The sequence below is a fragment of the Amblyomma mixtum genome, chromosome 1, assembly GCF_055824585.1.
Source record: "Amblyomma mixtum isolate Tamu chromosome 1, ASM5582458v1, whole genome shotgun sequence".
Classification (NCBI taxonomy): Eukaryota; Metazoa; Arthropoda; class Arachnida; order Ixodida; family Ixodidae; genus Amblyomma; species Amblyomma mixtum.
The window spans coordinates 20,943,403-20,961,929 of record NC_143012.1 but is presented as its reverse complement, the minus strand read 5'-3'; the positions used below and the strand labels follow the sequence as shown (position 1 = coordinate 20,961,929).

General features: G+C 43.7%; 1 protein-coding gene across 1 annotated transcript; it reads right to left on the bottom strand.

Moving 5' to 3' along the window:
- Positions 1 to 18,122, bottom strand: LOC149365669 (pleckstrin homology domain-containing family J member 1-like). Its single transcript, XM_089545170.1, has 7 exons — positions 17,886 to 18,122; positions 16,084 to 16,169; positions 15,539 to 15,617; positions 14,453 to 14,543; positions 12,201 to 12,264; positions 9,325 to 9,421; positions 1 to 5,832 (listed from the first exon to the last, which is right to left on the bottom strand). Exons 1-7 carry the CDS (start codon positions 17,977 to 17,979, stop codon positions 5,801 to 5,803), a joined length of 543 nt encoding a protein of 180 aa, XP_089401296.1. The 5' UTR covers positions 17,980 to 18,122; the 3' UTR covers positions 1 to 5,800.
- Between the last annotated feature and the right edge of the window lie 405 nt (positions 18,123 to 18,527).

Genomic DNA, 18,527 nt, shown 5'->3' with positions numbered 1-18,527 from the left:
TAGTAATTCTGATGCATTTATTGGTCCCAATATAAAAAACACTTAAAAGCGCTCTAGGTTAAAAAACACTGAGATCTAGCAACTTAATTCAACAGTGGTATTTCTTTCTAGCTAAAACTGCACCAAGTTTCAAAATCAACATTATAGTCAGAACATTGGGTGGCAAATAGTACCTTACACAAGAAAAACTTTCCTTCATTCCACACTGTAAAGCAAAGTGGCCGAAAAATCGAACCAGGCTTCTGATGATCTAAGACATCTGAAATTCTTCCAAATATTTTACCCTTTTTACGACAGTGGAATCTGATAAATTCAGCCTATGTTCAATTTCAATTCAGCAAATGAACCGACTATAATTTGTTGTAATCTTTGTTATCTAAATATCTCCTAAGAAATGCTTGATGAAAATACTGCATTAAAAAGTCGTGAGTATTCTGTTACCTTCTTTCTGAAGGGTGACACATAATTACAAAGATTGTCTCTGTTATTCACATTCCGTATAGTGTTAACCCAAAGGGAAGCACACTAAGTACGAGTTTCGAATATGAAATTTTTCAAATCTGGCTGCTGTGCTGCTTCTTCCTGGGGGATAGTAGCCTGTTCAAGCAATATGGCAGTCATGAACAACACTACATCCATCCCACTTGTACATTCAAAATAGCCGCCGCGGTGGCTCAGTAGCTATGGTGCTCGGCTGCTGACCCGAAAGACGCGGGTTCGATCCCGGCCGCGGCGGCTAGAATTTCTTTGGAGGAGAAATTCTAGAGGCCCGTGTACTGTGCGATGTCAGTGCACGTTAAAGAACCCCAGGTGGTCGAAATTTCCGGAGCCCTTCACTACGGCGTCTCTCATAGCCTTAGTCGCTTTGGGACGTTAAACCCCATAAACCAAACCAAACCAAACCAAACCATTCAAAATACTGCTACATTAGCTGCTGTTCTTTGTTTAAAGCACTCCTACCACACAGGCACTGATATCAACTTATACGCAGCCCCTTCACACGGCTGAAACGATTTGTTAGGAAGGATAAAATCTCTAAAACAAAAACTTACGGCACAGTGCTTGCGTCTGCATTGCTGCAAGTGAACTTTGCAACAGCAGAAACTGATAAATTTTTCGTACAATCTTAAACTATGTAATACTAACTACTCTTGCAGCCATTTCACTGCAACTAGTACCACATATAGTGGCACGCAAGACTTGATCTCCAGTATAATAAGTTTAGAGACCAAGCGAACCATGCCATCAGTGCCAGCTTTGAGCAGTTTCATTAATACCGTGACAAAATAAATTGCACTTAAAAAATTAAAGCAACACATGCTATAATGAATAATGTATTTCTTGACAGATCGTTCCTGAATTTTCTTTTCCTGTTATTCCGTGGTAGTCCCCTTAAATAAAATTTGTCTTCAGGGAGTCTGAAAAGCTAAGTGTGCACAAAGGATCTGCTTTGATAACGAGAACATATGAGAAGAGCACTTCAAGAAATACAGAACCTTCTCAAAAACCGAAGCTAACGTCATCATTGATAAGAGCGCTCTCATTAGAAGCCTATACCAATGTTTTAGAGGGCCTCTTTCCTGGAATGACAAGATTTGATGCTGATTCCACCAACTCTGCCCCCAAAGGTTGTACATTCTATATATCTTTTTAACATTAGTTGATCTACAATAAATGCTATGTTACAGCAGGGTGCCATCAAAGGCTGCCCACAGACTACCATCACAAGTGCTTCCAAGAGGCACATATAAACAAAGGCACAAAACGCATTCACAGATCACTGATGTGGAGACTGAATCGCAGTTACAGAGACGCCAAGCACCAACTACATTTCTGCTATACAGGTACTCCAGTGCCATGCCGAACGGAATGTAATTGCAGTACAACAGACCGATCCCACTACAACTCTCACCATGCCACCATTGGCACAGAGAATGCCAGTAGAAAGTCTCAAACTGGAACTGTGGCTGAAAGAGTGGCTTTGAAATGATGACTGGTTCTACTTTTTTAAAGAAAGTCCCACGCAAAACATTAGATTTTATCAAAGGAAACTGTGCGTGAGGGCTTGCCCTCTTACATAGCTCCCACGAATAAAATTTGCCACAATTTAATCTCTCCGTTTTTCACAGAGGAATCTTTCAAAACGTATGACACAAAGTGCGCCACTAAGAACGCCACCAGAATGCTCAAAGCCAAAGCGTGGCTAGACTCGGCATTGCACAGTACTGCCTCCCGCCTAAAAGAACCATAGGCAATACAGCCACCAAATAAACAATGCTCGTAACCAGTGAACTCAGCGTGATCGGTCCATTAAATGGGCACACAAAGCCACTCTGCCACATCTGTAGCCCCAGACAGCACTGAAGTTAGCACTCTCACGGATGAGCATGGCACAATTCTCCAATGGCTTCAGATGGACAAAACTGTCCATGTGCTCTTTGTACCATGTGATAAAAATACCATTCCATGAAAGAACTGTGAAATCTTCGCGATTATGGCTTAGTGTACACATCAATGCACGACGCCTCGCTGTATAGCCCAGTGTACAGGTGATTCCCCTAAAGCAGGCCTACCGAGCTCTAAAGAAAAAAAAAAGCTGAAAGAAGGACTTCTAAGCTAGCAGTAAGCGAAATGAATCGCAGCATATTACAGGGCGTTGCACTATAATTAGGGTGAGTATAGATGCTTCTCATGACAAAAGAGATGTTCTATTTGCAATCAGAAATCACACAGAAGAGCCAGCTGGCGGTGATCTTCGTATAACACCATAACTGCTGCTAAACATACAAGCAATAACCACTTACAGTCAAAAAAAGATATAAAGGTGCCTTTCAAATTTGTACAATTGTTTTCTTATGCTTAATCAGCATTTTACCAAAAGTAGTAAGAGCAGTGCTGCAAATGACGAGTAAAAATTTTAATCAGCCTTACAAGTGGAGATACCTGTTACATACAGTTAAGGGCCCCACCACGGTGGCTCAGTGGTTACGGCGCTCGGCTGCTGAGCCGAAAGAAGTGGGCTCGATCCCGGCTGCGGTGGCCGAATTTCGATGAAGGCAAAATTCTAGAGGCCCGTGTACTGGGCGATGTCAGTGCATGTTAAAGAACCCCAGGTGGTCGAAATTTCCTGGGCCTTCGCTACGGCGCCCCTCATAACCTAAGTTGCTTTGGTATGTTAAACCCCAATAAACCAATAAACCAAACATACAGTTCAGGATCCACAGAATGTAGCAAAACTCTTGTACACGCTACATTAGCCTGGTAGACTATGCCTCTGCTTGCGAAGATTACAGGCGACATGCTCACAGACAACAAAAAAAAGCCACTATGCTAAGCATACGGATGCAGTCTAGCTTCTCTGTAAACAAACTAATAAAATCTGGGCCAGTATAATATAATGATTCTATTTCATTGCCATTCCAATTTTGTTTTTCCCCACTTATTCACTGGCTCAGGATATACCATGACATCACTAATGTTGGGCTTGAGCAAATAATGAGTGGTGGACGCAATCTGTGGCAATGCTCCAGCTGCTGATAGAAAAGCACCCAATAAAGAAAGTTAGCCAATTAATTTACTTCATTAAACTACCAAATGTGACATAGGCGTGCTAGCACAGAATATATGTACCCTTCGCACAGGTTACTTACAAAGGTTTTTACAGATAATGCAAGTAGCTCCTGGCGGAACACGGTTTCTGCATTTCCATTTGGCTGCAGCTGCCACAAAACCCGTTTTTATCCTTCAACAGGACACACAACGCCTTTTTTTCTAGTGATCAACCTAATGCAAGAGCAAAAAAACTTTCCCTCTCTCCACTTGGCCATTTACCACTCATAGCAGGTGGCAGGTGAAAGGTTGAAGCTTTACCCCAAGACGGGATGGCTTTTTCACTAGCGAGGCATCTAGTGCTAGCCCACAAAAACACTACAAAGAAATCGGATCGGGATTACTACCGTATGTACTCGCATAATAGGTGCACTCGCATAATAGGGGCACCCCCAGTTCGGTCGCGAAAAATCTGATTTTTTTATTTCCGCGCATAATAGGCGCACCCCGAACTTGGCACTGTGATCAGTACTGTATTTACATGATTGCAAACCGACGCCTCCCCACCCCCACAATCTTTATTTTAACAAAGTTTCTGCTGAACTTACTACTAGTCCTCACTAGTGCTGCTGCCGTCGCAGATGCTGAGGACCCACAGCACGTACAACGACATCGCATGGAACAGCCGCACACAGTTTTCAGGGATGCTCACTTTAAACGTCTGTTTGGAAAGCTTCACAGCTTCACGAGCCGGAAACCTTCCAGACTTAGGACCCTGAAAACCGCGGCGATAGGAGTCGCATACGAAAATTTAAGCACGCCGCAGTCGCAACTGCCGCACTTCTCGTCCACATGGATTTCCGGCCTGCCGCAGGCTTGCCGTGTTCGAGATTTCACTCTCAGCCGTGTAGCTATTAAGGCGCTTGTCCGCCGTGCTAAAATAGCAACGCTCGGCGGCAGCGTAAGAGAGCCACAACTACGATGAACTAACACGCTACGACAGAAACCGGCACTTTGACAGCCATAAAAAAACTGGAGCTGGTGATGCTGATGTCGATATGGATAGTGAAAGCTCGCGGCTGCTAGCGGCAGACGAAAAAGTTGATGATGATGATAAGCTTGACCTTGGGCGCCATCCGTGGGCGGCACCTGGAAGCTCCTATGCGCGTGTGTGGCCTATGTGACCAAGTGCGTGTTGCTCGCAGCCGGAGCTGATCGCGGGGGCCACGGCGCGTGCATTTCGAAGGCTATTTCCGCGCGGATTGTGGAAAGCTTGGGTGCGGCACTTACACGGATATTTTTAAAAAATTATTTCCTTCGGGAAAACAGGATGCGGCCCGTACACACCCGTTTATGCGGTATGCTCAATTTTGCGAGTCGAAAAATTTCCGGAAATTTTACCCCACGTAATAGGCACACCCCGAACTTTGAGCCGGATTTTCTGGAAAAAAAGTGCGCCTATTATAAGAGTAAATACGGTATATTCTACCAGCCCAGGGGTGAAGCCTTTGCCAGGGAGAGCCACCTTCCTTCACATCAGATAGACTTTTAGTCAAAACACTGCCAAAACCTTAGAAAACGCCCTTCTGTTTCTCTAGTAAAGACCGCCTTAATCGTCGTCCCTTCACTGAGTGAATTTTGTCGCTATTATGTACATTTCTGGCAGAATTGTATATTAGAAATTTCATCTTTATCAAACTATTTTACGATCTTTTACCTGTTCGCTATAACGAGGTTTCACTTACTCGGGTTCAACAAGATGAGAGGGCAGTTTTATTTAAAAGACACGATTAGAATTTTGCGGAGTCTGTTGAAATATTTCATTCCACGTGACATGCAATATACAATCACTCATCACCTCATTGAAACCTGTAACAGGTGAGAAGCTAGGCATTTGGATAAAGCAATTTACAACACTTCAACAATGCCAAAGGATGATGGATCAGAGGATAAAACGCTTCCACATTTTTTTCAACAATCAACATCAGCATCAGGTGATGCAAAGTTCAAACACTTGAGAGCAATGTCTCAGCAATCTTTAGGCACAAGTGGTTCGAAATTGAAATGGAAATGTGGTTACAGTAAGTCATGGAGTGCTGAAGCTTTACAGTAGAGGATATTCCTTGAGAATGGCACTGATGATCGATAAAAACCGGCTTGCAGTTACTTGACTCGATGCGTGACTTGTGCTGTGTTGGGTACGATGATGGTGATGTGCAGAGGCTGTTCTTTGTGACCTGGTGACAAACCGTCAGTGCCATACTGTCGTTCTCTTTTTCGCATCTGCAAGAGGGAACAACTTCCATCAGTCGAACATATGCTTTGGGCTGGATTGTCGACGGTCACCTTGACTGTACAGCGCAAAACATACAGTGGCAAAGAGCACGTGCAACAGAGACAAGCACGATCTACCACCTTTATTAAATTCATTCCTTTATCTCTAGCCAATTAAATTTGTGCATGGTTGACTCAACAAAAATAGTTTGTACTAGGCCTTAATACGTGCCGTATGTCGTCTTCCCTGCATGTTTTGTGCCACACAGTAAACCACTAAACTTTGCCTGCTGCGTGTGAATACAGACAAACTACATTTACGAATTACAGATAACGTTAGCTGAGGGATGTAAACTACATTTACAAATTACAGATAACGTTAGCTCAGGGATGTAAACCACATTTACAAATTACAGATAATGTTAGCTCACGGATGTGCGCCACTTATTTTTCTGCACATGTTGAAGAACACAAAACAATGTTAGTATTAGTACCAACACACCAAACACTGATATAGAAACCATGTGCAGCAGTTCAGTAAACTGCACGGTACTATTTTTATTTATTTATTTATTCAAGTTACCCCTAAAGGCCCTCCAGAAGAGGGTATTACATAGGGGGGGGGGGGGGGGGGGTACAATCATAAGTAATCGTGATTCATTTTAACAAGTAAGTGTAACAAAAAAATGTTAATTAAAACATAAGGCATCACACAAAGAAAAATTAAACACTAACAAAAACAGCAAACATTTACACATTTCCGTCACAGCGAAGAAGCTCTTGGAATTTTTTATTGTCAGTTTCTGTGGCGATGACTGATGGCAAACTATTCCATTCAGTGATAATACGGGGAATAAATGAATGGGCATAAGACGATGAATGACAGTTTACGCATTTAAGTTTGAAAGAATGATCACGGCGTGGAAAGAGAGCATCAGGTAACTGAAACAAATCACGGCGAAGGGATGGGTGGTGATAAAGCTTATGGAAAAGCCCAGTGACTATGTGCATGTGGACAGCACATTTGAATCCTAGGCAAAATTAAGCCCAGTGACCAGTTATTCCAAAACTGCACCAAGACACAAAGACAGTAGCTGAGAGAAGCACTGAAGCTGAGTCATCAGAAAACAGTATTTAAGGTCTAAATCAAGTCCAGTGCAAGAAGAAGCCCTTGCTGTGCCGCTGACAGAGTTGGCTACCCATAATGCATGCCACGACAGTTTCATTTCAGCATAATTAGCGTCGCAGATGTGTGCAGAGAAAAAAAAGAAAACGTACAGCCTCAGATGTGAAGGAGGTATGTTACATCACCGCTGAGGGCACTACAATAGTTAGGCGGTTAAAATGTCCTACCAATTACCATCAGAATGCAAATCTGATAGCTGGCTACATTTTGTCCAGCGCAAAATGCAAATGCCCCTATCTACTCGTGCGTAACTGCATTTCATCTCTGGTGGCTGAACATTTCATCACGGTCATGCTCACCAGCCCATAATGCTGTTCTCAGGTGTAAAGATTCTGCTACACCACCAGCTTCATGGATGAAGTATAACCATAATCTCAACTTTACTATATGCACAAAGATAAGCTTCTTTAAGTTTACAGTGCTTAACTACACTGATCAATGCTGTTAAAGCTGATGATAAATTTTTATAGCACAAGGGCACCTTCAGCCACACAACACCAAATACATTGCAACTGGTCAACTCAGGTTCCTTACAAGTGCTGCTGTTCAAATTTCTAAAGATGTAATAGAAGTAGTAGAGGTGCAAAGGAACTAAAAGTTGTAATTACGTGCACGATTCATGGTATATCGGTAAATATGACTTAATGATTAACAAGGACACGGCATATACGAGGGGGTACCCAAAAGAAACCGGACTAAATTTTTTGGTCGGCAAAGCTTCTGTGGTGCCGCATTTTGCCACTAGGAGCGCATAGCACGAACATTCCAGAGTCTGTAAGCCGAGTGCCGTCGTTGAAGGAGGTCAGACTAGTTTAGGCAGAGTTTTAGAGTGACGACTGTTTTGTGTGAATGTCGTTTTTGCAATGGCTGATTTTCGTGAACAGCGTGCGCCGCTGAAATTCTGATTTTTGATCGGAAAAAGTTGAATGGAAACTCTTGAAATATTAAGAAAGACGTACAAGGACGATGCTATGGGGACAACTCAAGCGTTCCTGAATCGAATCCTGAATCAAAGCAACAATCATGCCAATGGAAAACTCCAAATTCACCTCGCCTCGAGAAAGCTCGTCAGGTGAAACCAAACCTCAAAACAATGCTGATTTGTTTTTTCGACGGGAGAGGAGTCGTCCATTGAGAATTTGTTCCGCAGGGTCAGACAGTTAGGCAGGCTTTCTACTTGGATGTTTTGAAAAGATTGGGCAACAGTGTGCGGTGGAAGCGGCCAGATTTGTGGCGGTCGGGTGACTGGTTTTTCCATCACGGCAATGCCCCTGCTCACACAGCCCTGTCTCTACGGCAATTTTGGACCAAAAATGGCATGGCCCCTATTCCTCAACCCTCATACTCTCCCGACCTTGCCCCGTGCTACTTTCTTTGTTTCCTAGAATGAAAAAATAGGTGAATGGAAAACTTTTCGCTGATGTTGCTGAAGTGAAAAAAAAAAACGACGGAGGCACTGTCATGCATCACAAAAGATGAATTTAAACAATGTTTTGAAAAATGGAATGAAAGGTTCGACAAGCGTATCATTGCAAGTGGGGAATACTTTAAAAGAAATTGAAGGTCTGTGTTTAAAATGTGAATAAATAAGTTCAAACAAAAATAAGTCCGGTTTCTTTTGGGTACCCCCTCGTATAGCCAGAAAGAATTGTCAAATGTTGCCGAACCTAAGAATGGTCATTCAGTGAGAAATGGCTGAGAAAAGTTGGATGATGAACATCTTTTCTTCACATTAGTTCAGAAGAAAAAATCTCGGTCAACAGCCCTTGCTATTCCTAGTTTCTAACATCATCTGCCATACCATTAAGTACGGCTACTCAATACTCTCCACTTTTTAAATAGCTTACAATTCATGAAAGGCCCTTGACTACAGTTAAGAAAAATAATGCATGCAAAATTTAAGATTTCCCGCTTTGCTGTGTCAATCATGTGTTCAAAACGTGGGTAATTATAGTGGCTGAGAAATTCAACTGTCCATCCTGTGTTACACTGCTTGCAGCAGAAACAATTCCTTACCATACGAAAGGTTCATGGGAAGAAATTTAGCAACAACTCATTTTGAAACATCCCAATCAACAAACGAAGGAGCAAATCAATGCTTTATTGGCACAAACCTCCATTCCCCAATGAGGACAGTACAAAGATGCAATAGCAAAAAGCATAGATTCCAACACAGTTCTTTTTCAATAAATGAAGCAGAAAATGCAAACAAGCAGACCAAACAAAGCCAGCATGCCAGCCCCATAAGGTTCGATGCAGTGTGCAAGCCATTTCTGAAGCATGCTACCACGACTTCAAAAAATGAAATAACTTGCCCGCTGAACTGCTGTTGCTTTCAGGTGCTTTCTGAATGACCTGGACGCTACCAGGCGCATTACCGTTGCGGCGGCTGAAGAATTCTGCCAATGGGTCCTGGAAAGAAGGGCACACAGAGCATCAGTACTGCTGCTTATTTGCATTATTATTAGCACCGTCATTGTCACCATCCCCACCCATGTTACAGCGCCTGCATAACACGACGCCTCCTTGCACTGCTGCCACATCCTTCATGCATTACCTTTCTTAACCACACCTCATCACTTCAGCCGATTCTGTACAATCCTCCAATTGCATGTTCTACACCTACTCAAAGTACTAGCACTGTAAAACCGCATGACAGGGTGAACATGGGGTGTGCTCAATGATTTCCTCGGTCTGTAGTACTCATTTTTCACGCCACACCGCTGTCACGAGGAGAAGGCAGCATTCAGTACACAGTTGTGTTGCGGTCAAGCCAACCCAGCTGACTGAAGGCTAAAGGCGGCCCTCGCCTCGAGTACTTCGTTCGCTTCGTAGCCGAAACCTTTCCAGAAACCAACTGTAATTTCATTCTTATCGAAGATTATTATACTTATAGTGTGCTGGTAACAGGACTAGATCCCTTAGGCGGGCAGTGGCTAATTCCAAGGCATCATCCCCAAGGTCTTCAATTAGAAGTAGGTTACACGTAGCGAGTGGTGTGCTGCAAGAAGGAAGTTGTTAGCACAGGCACACTTTATTCTTGCTTCTAGGTTACAGGTATAAACAAGTTACCAATCTATGAAATTATTTGTTATTGCCTTCGAGTCCAATATAACCGAGATCAACTGTGTTACTTGGCTTGAGGCACAAAGATACAAGAAAAATGGAAATGAAAAAGGAACAGGCTCCAACTGGCACCTGAAGAAGCGTAACACTTGCCTTCTCCAGAAGAGAGAGCCAAGAGAAAGGATGTAGACAGAGACAAGAGAACAATACCTCAACACCCACGACACGGAAAAGAAAGCCAGGTACACAGAACACAGTGAAAGATGGAAAACACAAAAATGAGGCAAGCAGCACAGAAAGTGAAGAAATCATAATACATAAGTGGTGGGCTGGTGGATCTGGCACCTAGTAATATCAAATCAAAACTATAAAGTGCGCACCATAAAGGTCTACCAACTCCACATTTTGGTCAAGAGTTTCTTCTGCATAATGACACACAAGTCATTTATAAACATTATTTCACCAGTTGAACCCAGCTATGCCTAGTTAATATCCTATAACTGAATTTCTTCCTGTGTTTGTTTTGGCTTCAACAACTAAACAGCGGCCGTGGCACGTAGGTGGACTTAAGGTCACATGATATGTAAAAAAGAAAAGACTGCGACATTACAGCTGCTTGTTCATTCTCATTACAGCACTTAGAGCTGGCTCGCATAAGAACTGAAACAAATCAACACACTAAAGCAGGGACTGTACCACAGCATCCTTTAATGCCTCAGTGACCTCAAGTCCACTTACATGTTATGCCTGACTTAGCCAGTTGAAACCAGAACAAAACAAGAGAAGAAAATTAATTACAAAACATTTACCAGGCATTGCCCAATTCCACATGGTGATCCACGGATACTACAGTCGGCTGCAGCTGAAGAATAAAGCAGCAAATACCCCTCAATCGAGGTCTTCTACCCAATGGCCTCAATTGATTGTCATGATGCCACAGTTAATCCCATTTCCCAGAGGCAGGGAATTAACCGCGATGTCATGACAACTGGTCCACGTCATTGATTGGACAGCCTCCCTAGGTGGGCATTCACCACTGCATTCTTGACTTGTACCCGACCATAATGCCTTACGCACATTCCTACAGCAAGAAATTCTTCTCAGTGGACAAGGCAACCTTAGGTGCCATTACCGCATAGCATGCAAAGCCCATTCTGAGTGATATAGGGGAGCACCCCGAAACTAGATGACAGACCATCTGGATAAAACTGCAGGCTGAGCTCAACAGGGACTAGGAAACCATCCTTGGCAGTATAAACATTTAGCAGCCATTATGCAGCCAACCAGAAGCTTAACCCTTTCCTTACCGTGCCCACTAAGCGCCACTAATGATGACTTCCCGCGTCGATTTCGGAACCTTTCGCACTGCTTGCGGGCACACTGCGTCAAATGGCTTATATTTTAAGACAAATAAAATTTCGTTTTCAATGTAGTACTTTTTTTTCCTGCAAGGAAGCCAATTTTTAACAAGTTCCGATGACACAGTAGCGTCAAATTCACTTCGCAGCCTCTGCATGCGCGACGCGCTCCAAACGTCGCAAATCTCAGGATTCCACTTTGTCCGCGATTGATTTCATGGTCCACCTGAGCTCCAGCAAGTCTGAAGATACTGCCTTTTCGTCGGGATTCAGTTTCCGACATCGACGATGACAGAAACCAGCCTGGAATACAGGCAACCATACTTTGGTGCCCAACTAAAGTGTTTCCAATTATTGTTTTCTAGCAAGAAGACTATTCAAGAGAGAAGTTTGATTTTTTTCAAAGATAGCTGCCAATAGAGTAACAAACATTTTGCTTATTCCAGATAATCCTTAACATTTTTTTTTCCTCTTAGATGTAAGCATGTCTTCACAAATCTTGTTCAATTTTTCATAAAATCTTGTTTCAGGCTTTCTTGTTTCAATGCGCACTACGTTATTCAATCTTATATGCCGAAAAAGCACAATTACTTAGCTTTGTTTTCGTGTATTGCACTCAATTTTAAATGCCACAAATTTTATAGAAAAGCAAGAACTACTGAAACTTATAAAAGGCGGTCATTTTACCTATGGTAAGAAAAGAGTTAGAGGAGTGTTCTTCCAGAGGCATATGAATTGTAAACAAGAATCTCAAGTCCTCAACTCACTCGTCCAGTCAGTTCCAAGATCTTCTGTTGCATGTACACCAAGCGACCCCGCTGGTACTCATAGCTGAAAGAGAACAGGAAAAGAGTGGACCACACAGAATTTCACCATCAGCTTGAAGCAAGCATTGCACATAGTAGCAAAGGGACAAGCTGATCTGAAACAGCAATAAGTTGACAACCCCAAAGCATCCATTTTAAAGGAGTGTAGATGCCAAATTTCGGTTGAATGTTTTCTTTGTAATGATCCATAAGACATTACAGTGAAAGCTCGTTAATTCGAACCTCGATAATTCAAATTTCCGGATAATTCGAACAACACTACTTGGTCCGGCCAAGCTCAATAGAGATCTGTGTATAAAAAAGCCCGTTAATTCGAAAGCGAGTTGGTTCCGCTACGGATAATTCGAACTACGCGCCGCCGCGTCTGGGCAGCTTGGCACACAGCACGTGGCCAAAAAAAAAGAAAGCACCTCCGCATAGTTAGAGGCTGCACACGTCCTAAACGGGTACAGAAGATGGAACCAAATAAAACGATGGAAGAGTGGGTAAAGCCTGCCATCACCGGCGTGGCAGCCGGCGGCGCCGGAGAGTAGGGGGGGGGGGGGGGTTGGCGGCCGCGGTGGCGGCTGCCTGCCCTCGTTTCCGCACAACCTCTGAAAACTAAATACTCGTGAATTCGAGCCCTGTTAATTCGGAAATACGAATAAGTTCTGTCGGCGCGGTCCCAGCCAACGCCCATGAAAGGCTATGACTTCGGACGGGCGCTACCAATTATGTGCGAAAAACTTTTTTTTCTTTGCGAGTGTCATCCATCCTTCCCCCAACGGAAGTACGCGGCGGTCATCCGCGATCATGACGCCAGCTTTTAGCATCGTTCGCTGCAAAAGGCGTTTGCTACTGTGCACGTGTTCCAAGGACTGAGTGGCAGTAGACGCCCCAATCGCCCAAGGCCCGATAAGGCGAACGTACTGAAAACGAGGCTTGCACAGCCGGACAAGCGCTGGCACTCTGCCAAAGTTCGTCTCCCCCCTTGCACTAGAGCTAACGTCGAAAGGCACCGTGATGCTATCGCTGCGCAGCATCTTGGCGCGCCACCAAGAAATGCGTTGTGGTCTGTGACGGTGCGAAACGGAGGGAAGCGTTCGACCGACGCTTTTTTTTTTTTTTTCAAATTCTTTGCTGATAATCGGGGGCGGGTGGATTCATCATGCGAGTGGGTTCGTTACGTAAATAAATACGGTACATATACCGTAATGCAAATGGTTGTCAGTTTTTCCGCGGCCATTCGATAATTCGAACATCGGATAATTCGAACATTTTTCCTGGTCCCTTGAGGTTCGAATTAACGAGCTTTTACTTACTATGCATGGATCACCATGTGGTATTCGCCTGCACCCATTAAGTAATGTTCTTCTCTCACAACTTTCGTTTTCGGTTTTAACAGCAGAGTGATGGCTATAACATCAAAGGTGAGTATAGGTCCCATCAAGCATGAACCAAACTGCAGCGCAACTGCTACTTCTTCCCTTGTTTGCATTCTGACTCGAGGCAGGCTGGCTTTGGCATCGTCATGAATTAACACGATGAAGCAGCAATTATCTTGCAGTTTTTTTCATGCTTCACGTGACCTATACTGACCTTTGACGTCACAGCCATCGTTCAGCTGTTGAAACCGAAACTGAAGCAGGGGAGAAAAGAAATTAGATAAATTATTCAGCAGCCCTAGGTGCATACCATGTGGTGGCGAATGCCATGTGGAGTACTAATCTCTTATGCATCATTACATGGAATAAAAACAATGAAACCAAAAATTTGTTGCCTACATTCCTTTAATTTGTGCCTACCTGAATTGCATGATGCTGTATAAAATTTCAACATATCTAGCACAACAGATGGTTAGAGTTTGATTTACCCATTTCTGTACCATTTCTTGTATTTTCAGAAGATCAGTTCTGTGATCCTGTAAACACTGCATGGATTAGAAACACCACTAATCAATGCATTGCATTTCAATGTTAAGCTCAGTGTTCCAATTACAATGTAGGCATGTATGTGGGATTTCATGTCCCGAAGCTTCACTTGTGTTATGAGGGACAGGCTGCAGTGGAGGGCTACAGACTTATTTTGACCACCTGGATTCTTTAGAGTGCACTGAAGCCACACAGCACAGCACAGAAGGAAAAAATACTCTTCTGGAACTACAGAAGAAAAATTCCAGCTTTACATGTGTCAAATTTTCATAAAATATTTACCTGGCCTGCTGTAGGCAGCTGACCCATTCATCACAGTGTTTCTGCGTTGTGCAGGTAAACAGATGCTTCCGATCCGCATCATCAGAGAATGCTGAAAGGAGCAGACCAGTGAGAAAGAAAGAGAAAGGCATGGAAAGATCACTACAAACCAGAACCTCCTATGAAAAAAGCATTTAAACATGAAAATTACGTTTTCAACAAGTTTCAAGTTGGCTAACACGTTTCAGCAATAAGTCTTAGCTCTTTATGGGTGCTAAGGCAGCACTATATGCAGCCTGTGTGAGAAGAAACTTCGTCAAGACAATATGTAGCTTGTATTAAAATACAACCAAATCATAGCCATAACACATCTTTAGAACCACATATCATTTGCATATTTCCATCTCGCCTGTGCTCTTTTTTGTCCTCTGTAATTATGCTTCCAAATGTGTTAACTCTCCACTAAAAAGTCCTCACCACGAGCTCACTGCATTACTTCAATATAAGCAGCTCCATCCGTTCCCTTCCTGAGCCAAAATGACGATGTTCAAAAAACGCGCACTCAGAAATTAATCATCCAAATTAGCTATTTTGCTTTTAATTGTCTTTAATTCAATAAGTCACTTTAATGCCTGTGCTTTGGATCAGTAATTCTATGCAGTGTGGTAGAAGCAAGTCCTGTAGTCCAAGAGTAGTCGGCCTCTGAGCAACACATGTCCTCACGGCCTCAGTCTACCTGCTACGAATTTCCTGTCCGAGAAGTACTAGCAATGACAGCTTTCAATAAACATATTAAATTAGGAAGAACTAAAATTCTCACCACCACATGACTGCCTAATTTCGAGTCTGCTGGCCAGATGTAAACCCCTCCCCTTACAAGCAAAGTTCTGTAATATGCGTAACACATGCAAGACTACAGAACATTCCAAAGAACCCAAGGCATGCAATGTTATTTACATCCAGTGTTCAGGAACACTACCAACATACCCCCCACAAAGTGATTTCTGAAGCCTCGCATGTGCTGCAGCTCCTGCACATTTGAGATCATCGACACAAGTGCACTGCTACTGACAGAAAAATAAAATGGCAACATGTCACTCTACCTACCTATAGAAAACGCAAATGCGTAGTCAACGCTTGGTTCATGCTGAACCTTGCAGCACTCGATGACAAATAAGCCAACAGGCTGGAAAAGGAATATCGAATTCAGTGAACAAAATGCAGAAAAGCAACTGCCGCTTGTTGATAACAGTCCCTGACGAATTTGAGCCAGAAAAAGAAAAGAAATTAAATTTGCAATCAACTCTGTTCATTATACTACAGAGAATTTTGCCCCTTTGAGGACATTTAAGGCATTTCGTTATTTCGAAAGCATTCAAGAGCAAAACAATGAGCACAGCCCCTAGACAAACAGAAATCAGTGCCATTAGGCTAGCTTCACCACATTGTCTTTGCAGCCTGAGCTCCCTAAAAGATGGCAAAATATACAGTGTATTAATGTAACCTTGTACGCACATGCAGCTCTGCAAGCACAAAGAAATCTTTGCATCGCATCATGACATGTAGAATGACACACAGAAAATTTTCAAGGCAGAACATGTCCACAATTCGAGAAGCTCGGCATGCACAACAATAAACTGCAGTATGCGTACCTCCTTCTCAAACACTCCTCCATATTCATTCAACCGAAAGTAGAACAGCAGGTTTCCTTTCAACTTGAACCATCGTTCCTTGAACACTGCAGGGAAAATTAGTGTGCACATCACTGACAAGAAAACGCAAACAACAGCCTTTGAGGACTCGGAGGAAAAAATATTCACACAGGCAGCTAAACACTTTTTGCTAACATGGCGATCGCTTGCCACGCACAATGCTTATCTTTCACTAATGCAGTAGTGGCGAATGTTATCTGCAGTGTGACAAACACTTCTGTTGACAGTTCTAGCAAGATGTATTCAGCAACTGGTTGCTTACGGAAGCTTAGTTTATTGGGGTTTAACGTCCCAAAGCGACTCAGGCTATGAGAGACGCCGTAGTGAAGGGCTCCGGACATTTCAACCACCTGGGTTCTCTAACGTGCACTGACATCGCACAGTACACGGGCCTCTAGAATTTCGCCTCCATCGAAATTCAGCCACCATGGCCGGGATCGAACCCGCGTCTTTCGGGCCAGCAGCTGAGCACCGTAACCATTGAGCCACCACGGCGGGGCGCTTACGGAAGCTATAGTAGGGTACAAATGAAGAACGAAGTGGCTTTAGCTCGTTAAAGGACCCTCTCTTAGCCAACGGCGTTGGCTGATTGTCATGAATCTGCAAGCGTGGCAATACAGGGAGCAGTGTGACAATGAGGGATGGGACTATCCCGTTTTATCTGCCACTCCCTGCATTGTTATGCTAGCAGGCTCATAATAACCGGCTGACACCACTGGCTGGAAAGGGGTACTTTGAAGGGGAAAAGCCGCTTTGTTCTTGAGTTGTACCTAACCACAGTGTGGAGCATTCAAGGGCACATAGTTTTTAGATAACTGTGTGGATAAATGTTTTCTTGATGATAAAGATATTAACGCAGGGATGAAATGTCTCGGAATCGCGCAGATACTTCGAGTATGTCCGTTATTTTTTGCGCTATACTTGGCTTGATTTTGTGAATACAACAGTTACCTCACTCAGAAACTCGACAGCACGCAAACGCTTTCTGTACAAACGACATTCATACACAACTTGACTCGGATTTCGAAACAACACAACACCGACCTCATTTTGGCGGCAACAGCGTTAAACACTGTTGAAATTCCGCGTCTGTTGGATCGGCGGTTAGAACGGTGGCGAAACAGCTGCGGCGACAGTGCTTAGAAGAGGAGGCGATTATATTGTCGAAGTCAGCACCGTCCTCGAAGTTCTTTCAACGTAGGATAAGTGAATGTAGAAAAAGTGAACAGCACACGAAACCGACTACGGCTGATATCAGCGCGAGCTTTGTGGTGTGCTTCATGCGCTCTCTTGAAAGCGACCGCTTAGACATCTCCGTTTTCAAGGGCCTCTCGCATTTCACGAGCAACCAAACGGCTGCGGCGATCCGTCACAGCGTTTCGACACGGTTTCCGCCGTCGGCTCCCCGATGCTGACAACGGAACGCAGGACAAAAGAAAACAAAAGGACACCCACCGGTCTTCCTTGACATACGTCAGATGTCATGAAGCAATATAACAATACTCCAACAGAACGAACAGCCTGTCATACCGAAACGAAGGCTGTCACAGCAGCCGAACGGACTCTTAATTGCTAGTTTTTTTGAGTATGACAGTCTAAACTAGAATGCATCAGAGAGCAAAAACGGGCTAAAACGAAACGGCAAGGAACTTTCTGGGAGAAGGAACCTTACCCGCCTCTGTAACAGAAGCGAAAGTACCAAAGCACAGGTTTAAAATTTCACCAGCAACGGACGGTCGCACCTTCTCTGAAGGAGAGGTTCCGATGGTTCAGACGCCCTTCTTTGTCGGCAGCACCTGCGGCAACTGTTGCCATCTCTTTTTCGTTGAACCGCATGGTTGCTCCGGGACTCGTGGACAGAAGTTCACGGGCAACACGACCGTTCAGCACTGAAGAAAGGCACAGTGCGCAGCGCTTACATGACGAACTACTGAAGGAGCTCGCACTGCGACGTTCGCTGGCGGCTGCACATCGCCATATTTGCCCAGCGCTGCGATGATGATGATGGCGACGCTACCAACGCTAATTTTCGTGGCACTTTTTAAAATATTCAATAAATATCAAACAAATAAAAAGTTCTAAGCATATAATTTTGTAGTTATAAGTAAGTTATAAGTTATTGCTTTAGGATTAAAGAAAAGAAGTTCAGTTAGGAAGCGAGGTGCTGTGACCGCCAATCCTGACGGCATTTGAGATCATATCTCTGGCGCGCAAATTTGAACTCAGATATTCAGTGAGAACGCAAATTTTGGCGGTGGAGTGGGCTAACAAAGTCGTCGAGGGCTGCGTACTCTCAAACACTTAACGCGACCTCTTACCAAGCTCTATCCGGCGAATAAAATGTTTTACAATCAATCAATCTTCACTTTGGCTCCCTGAATTTC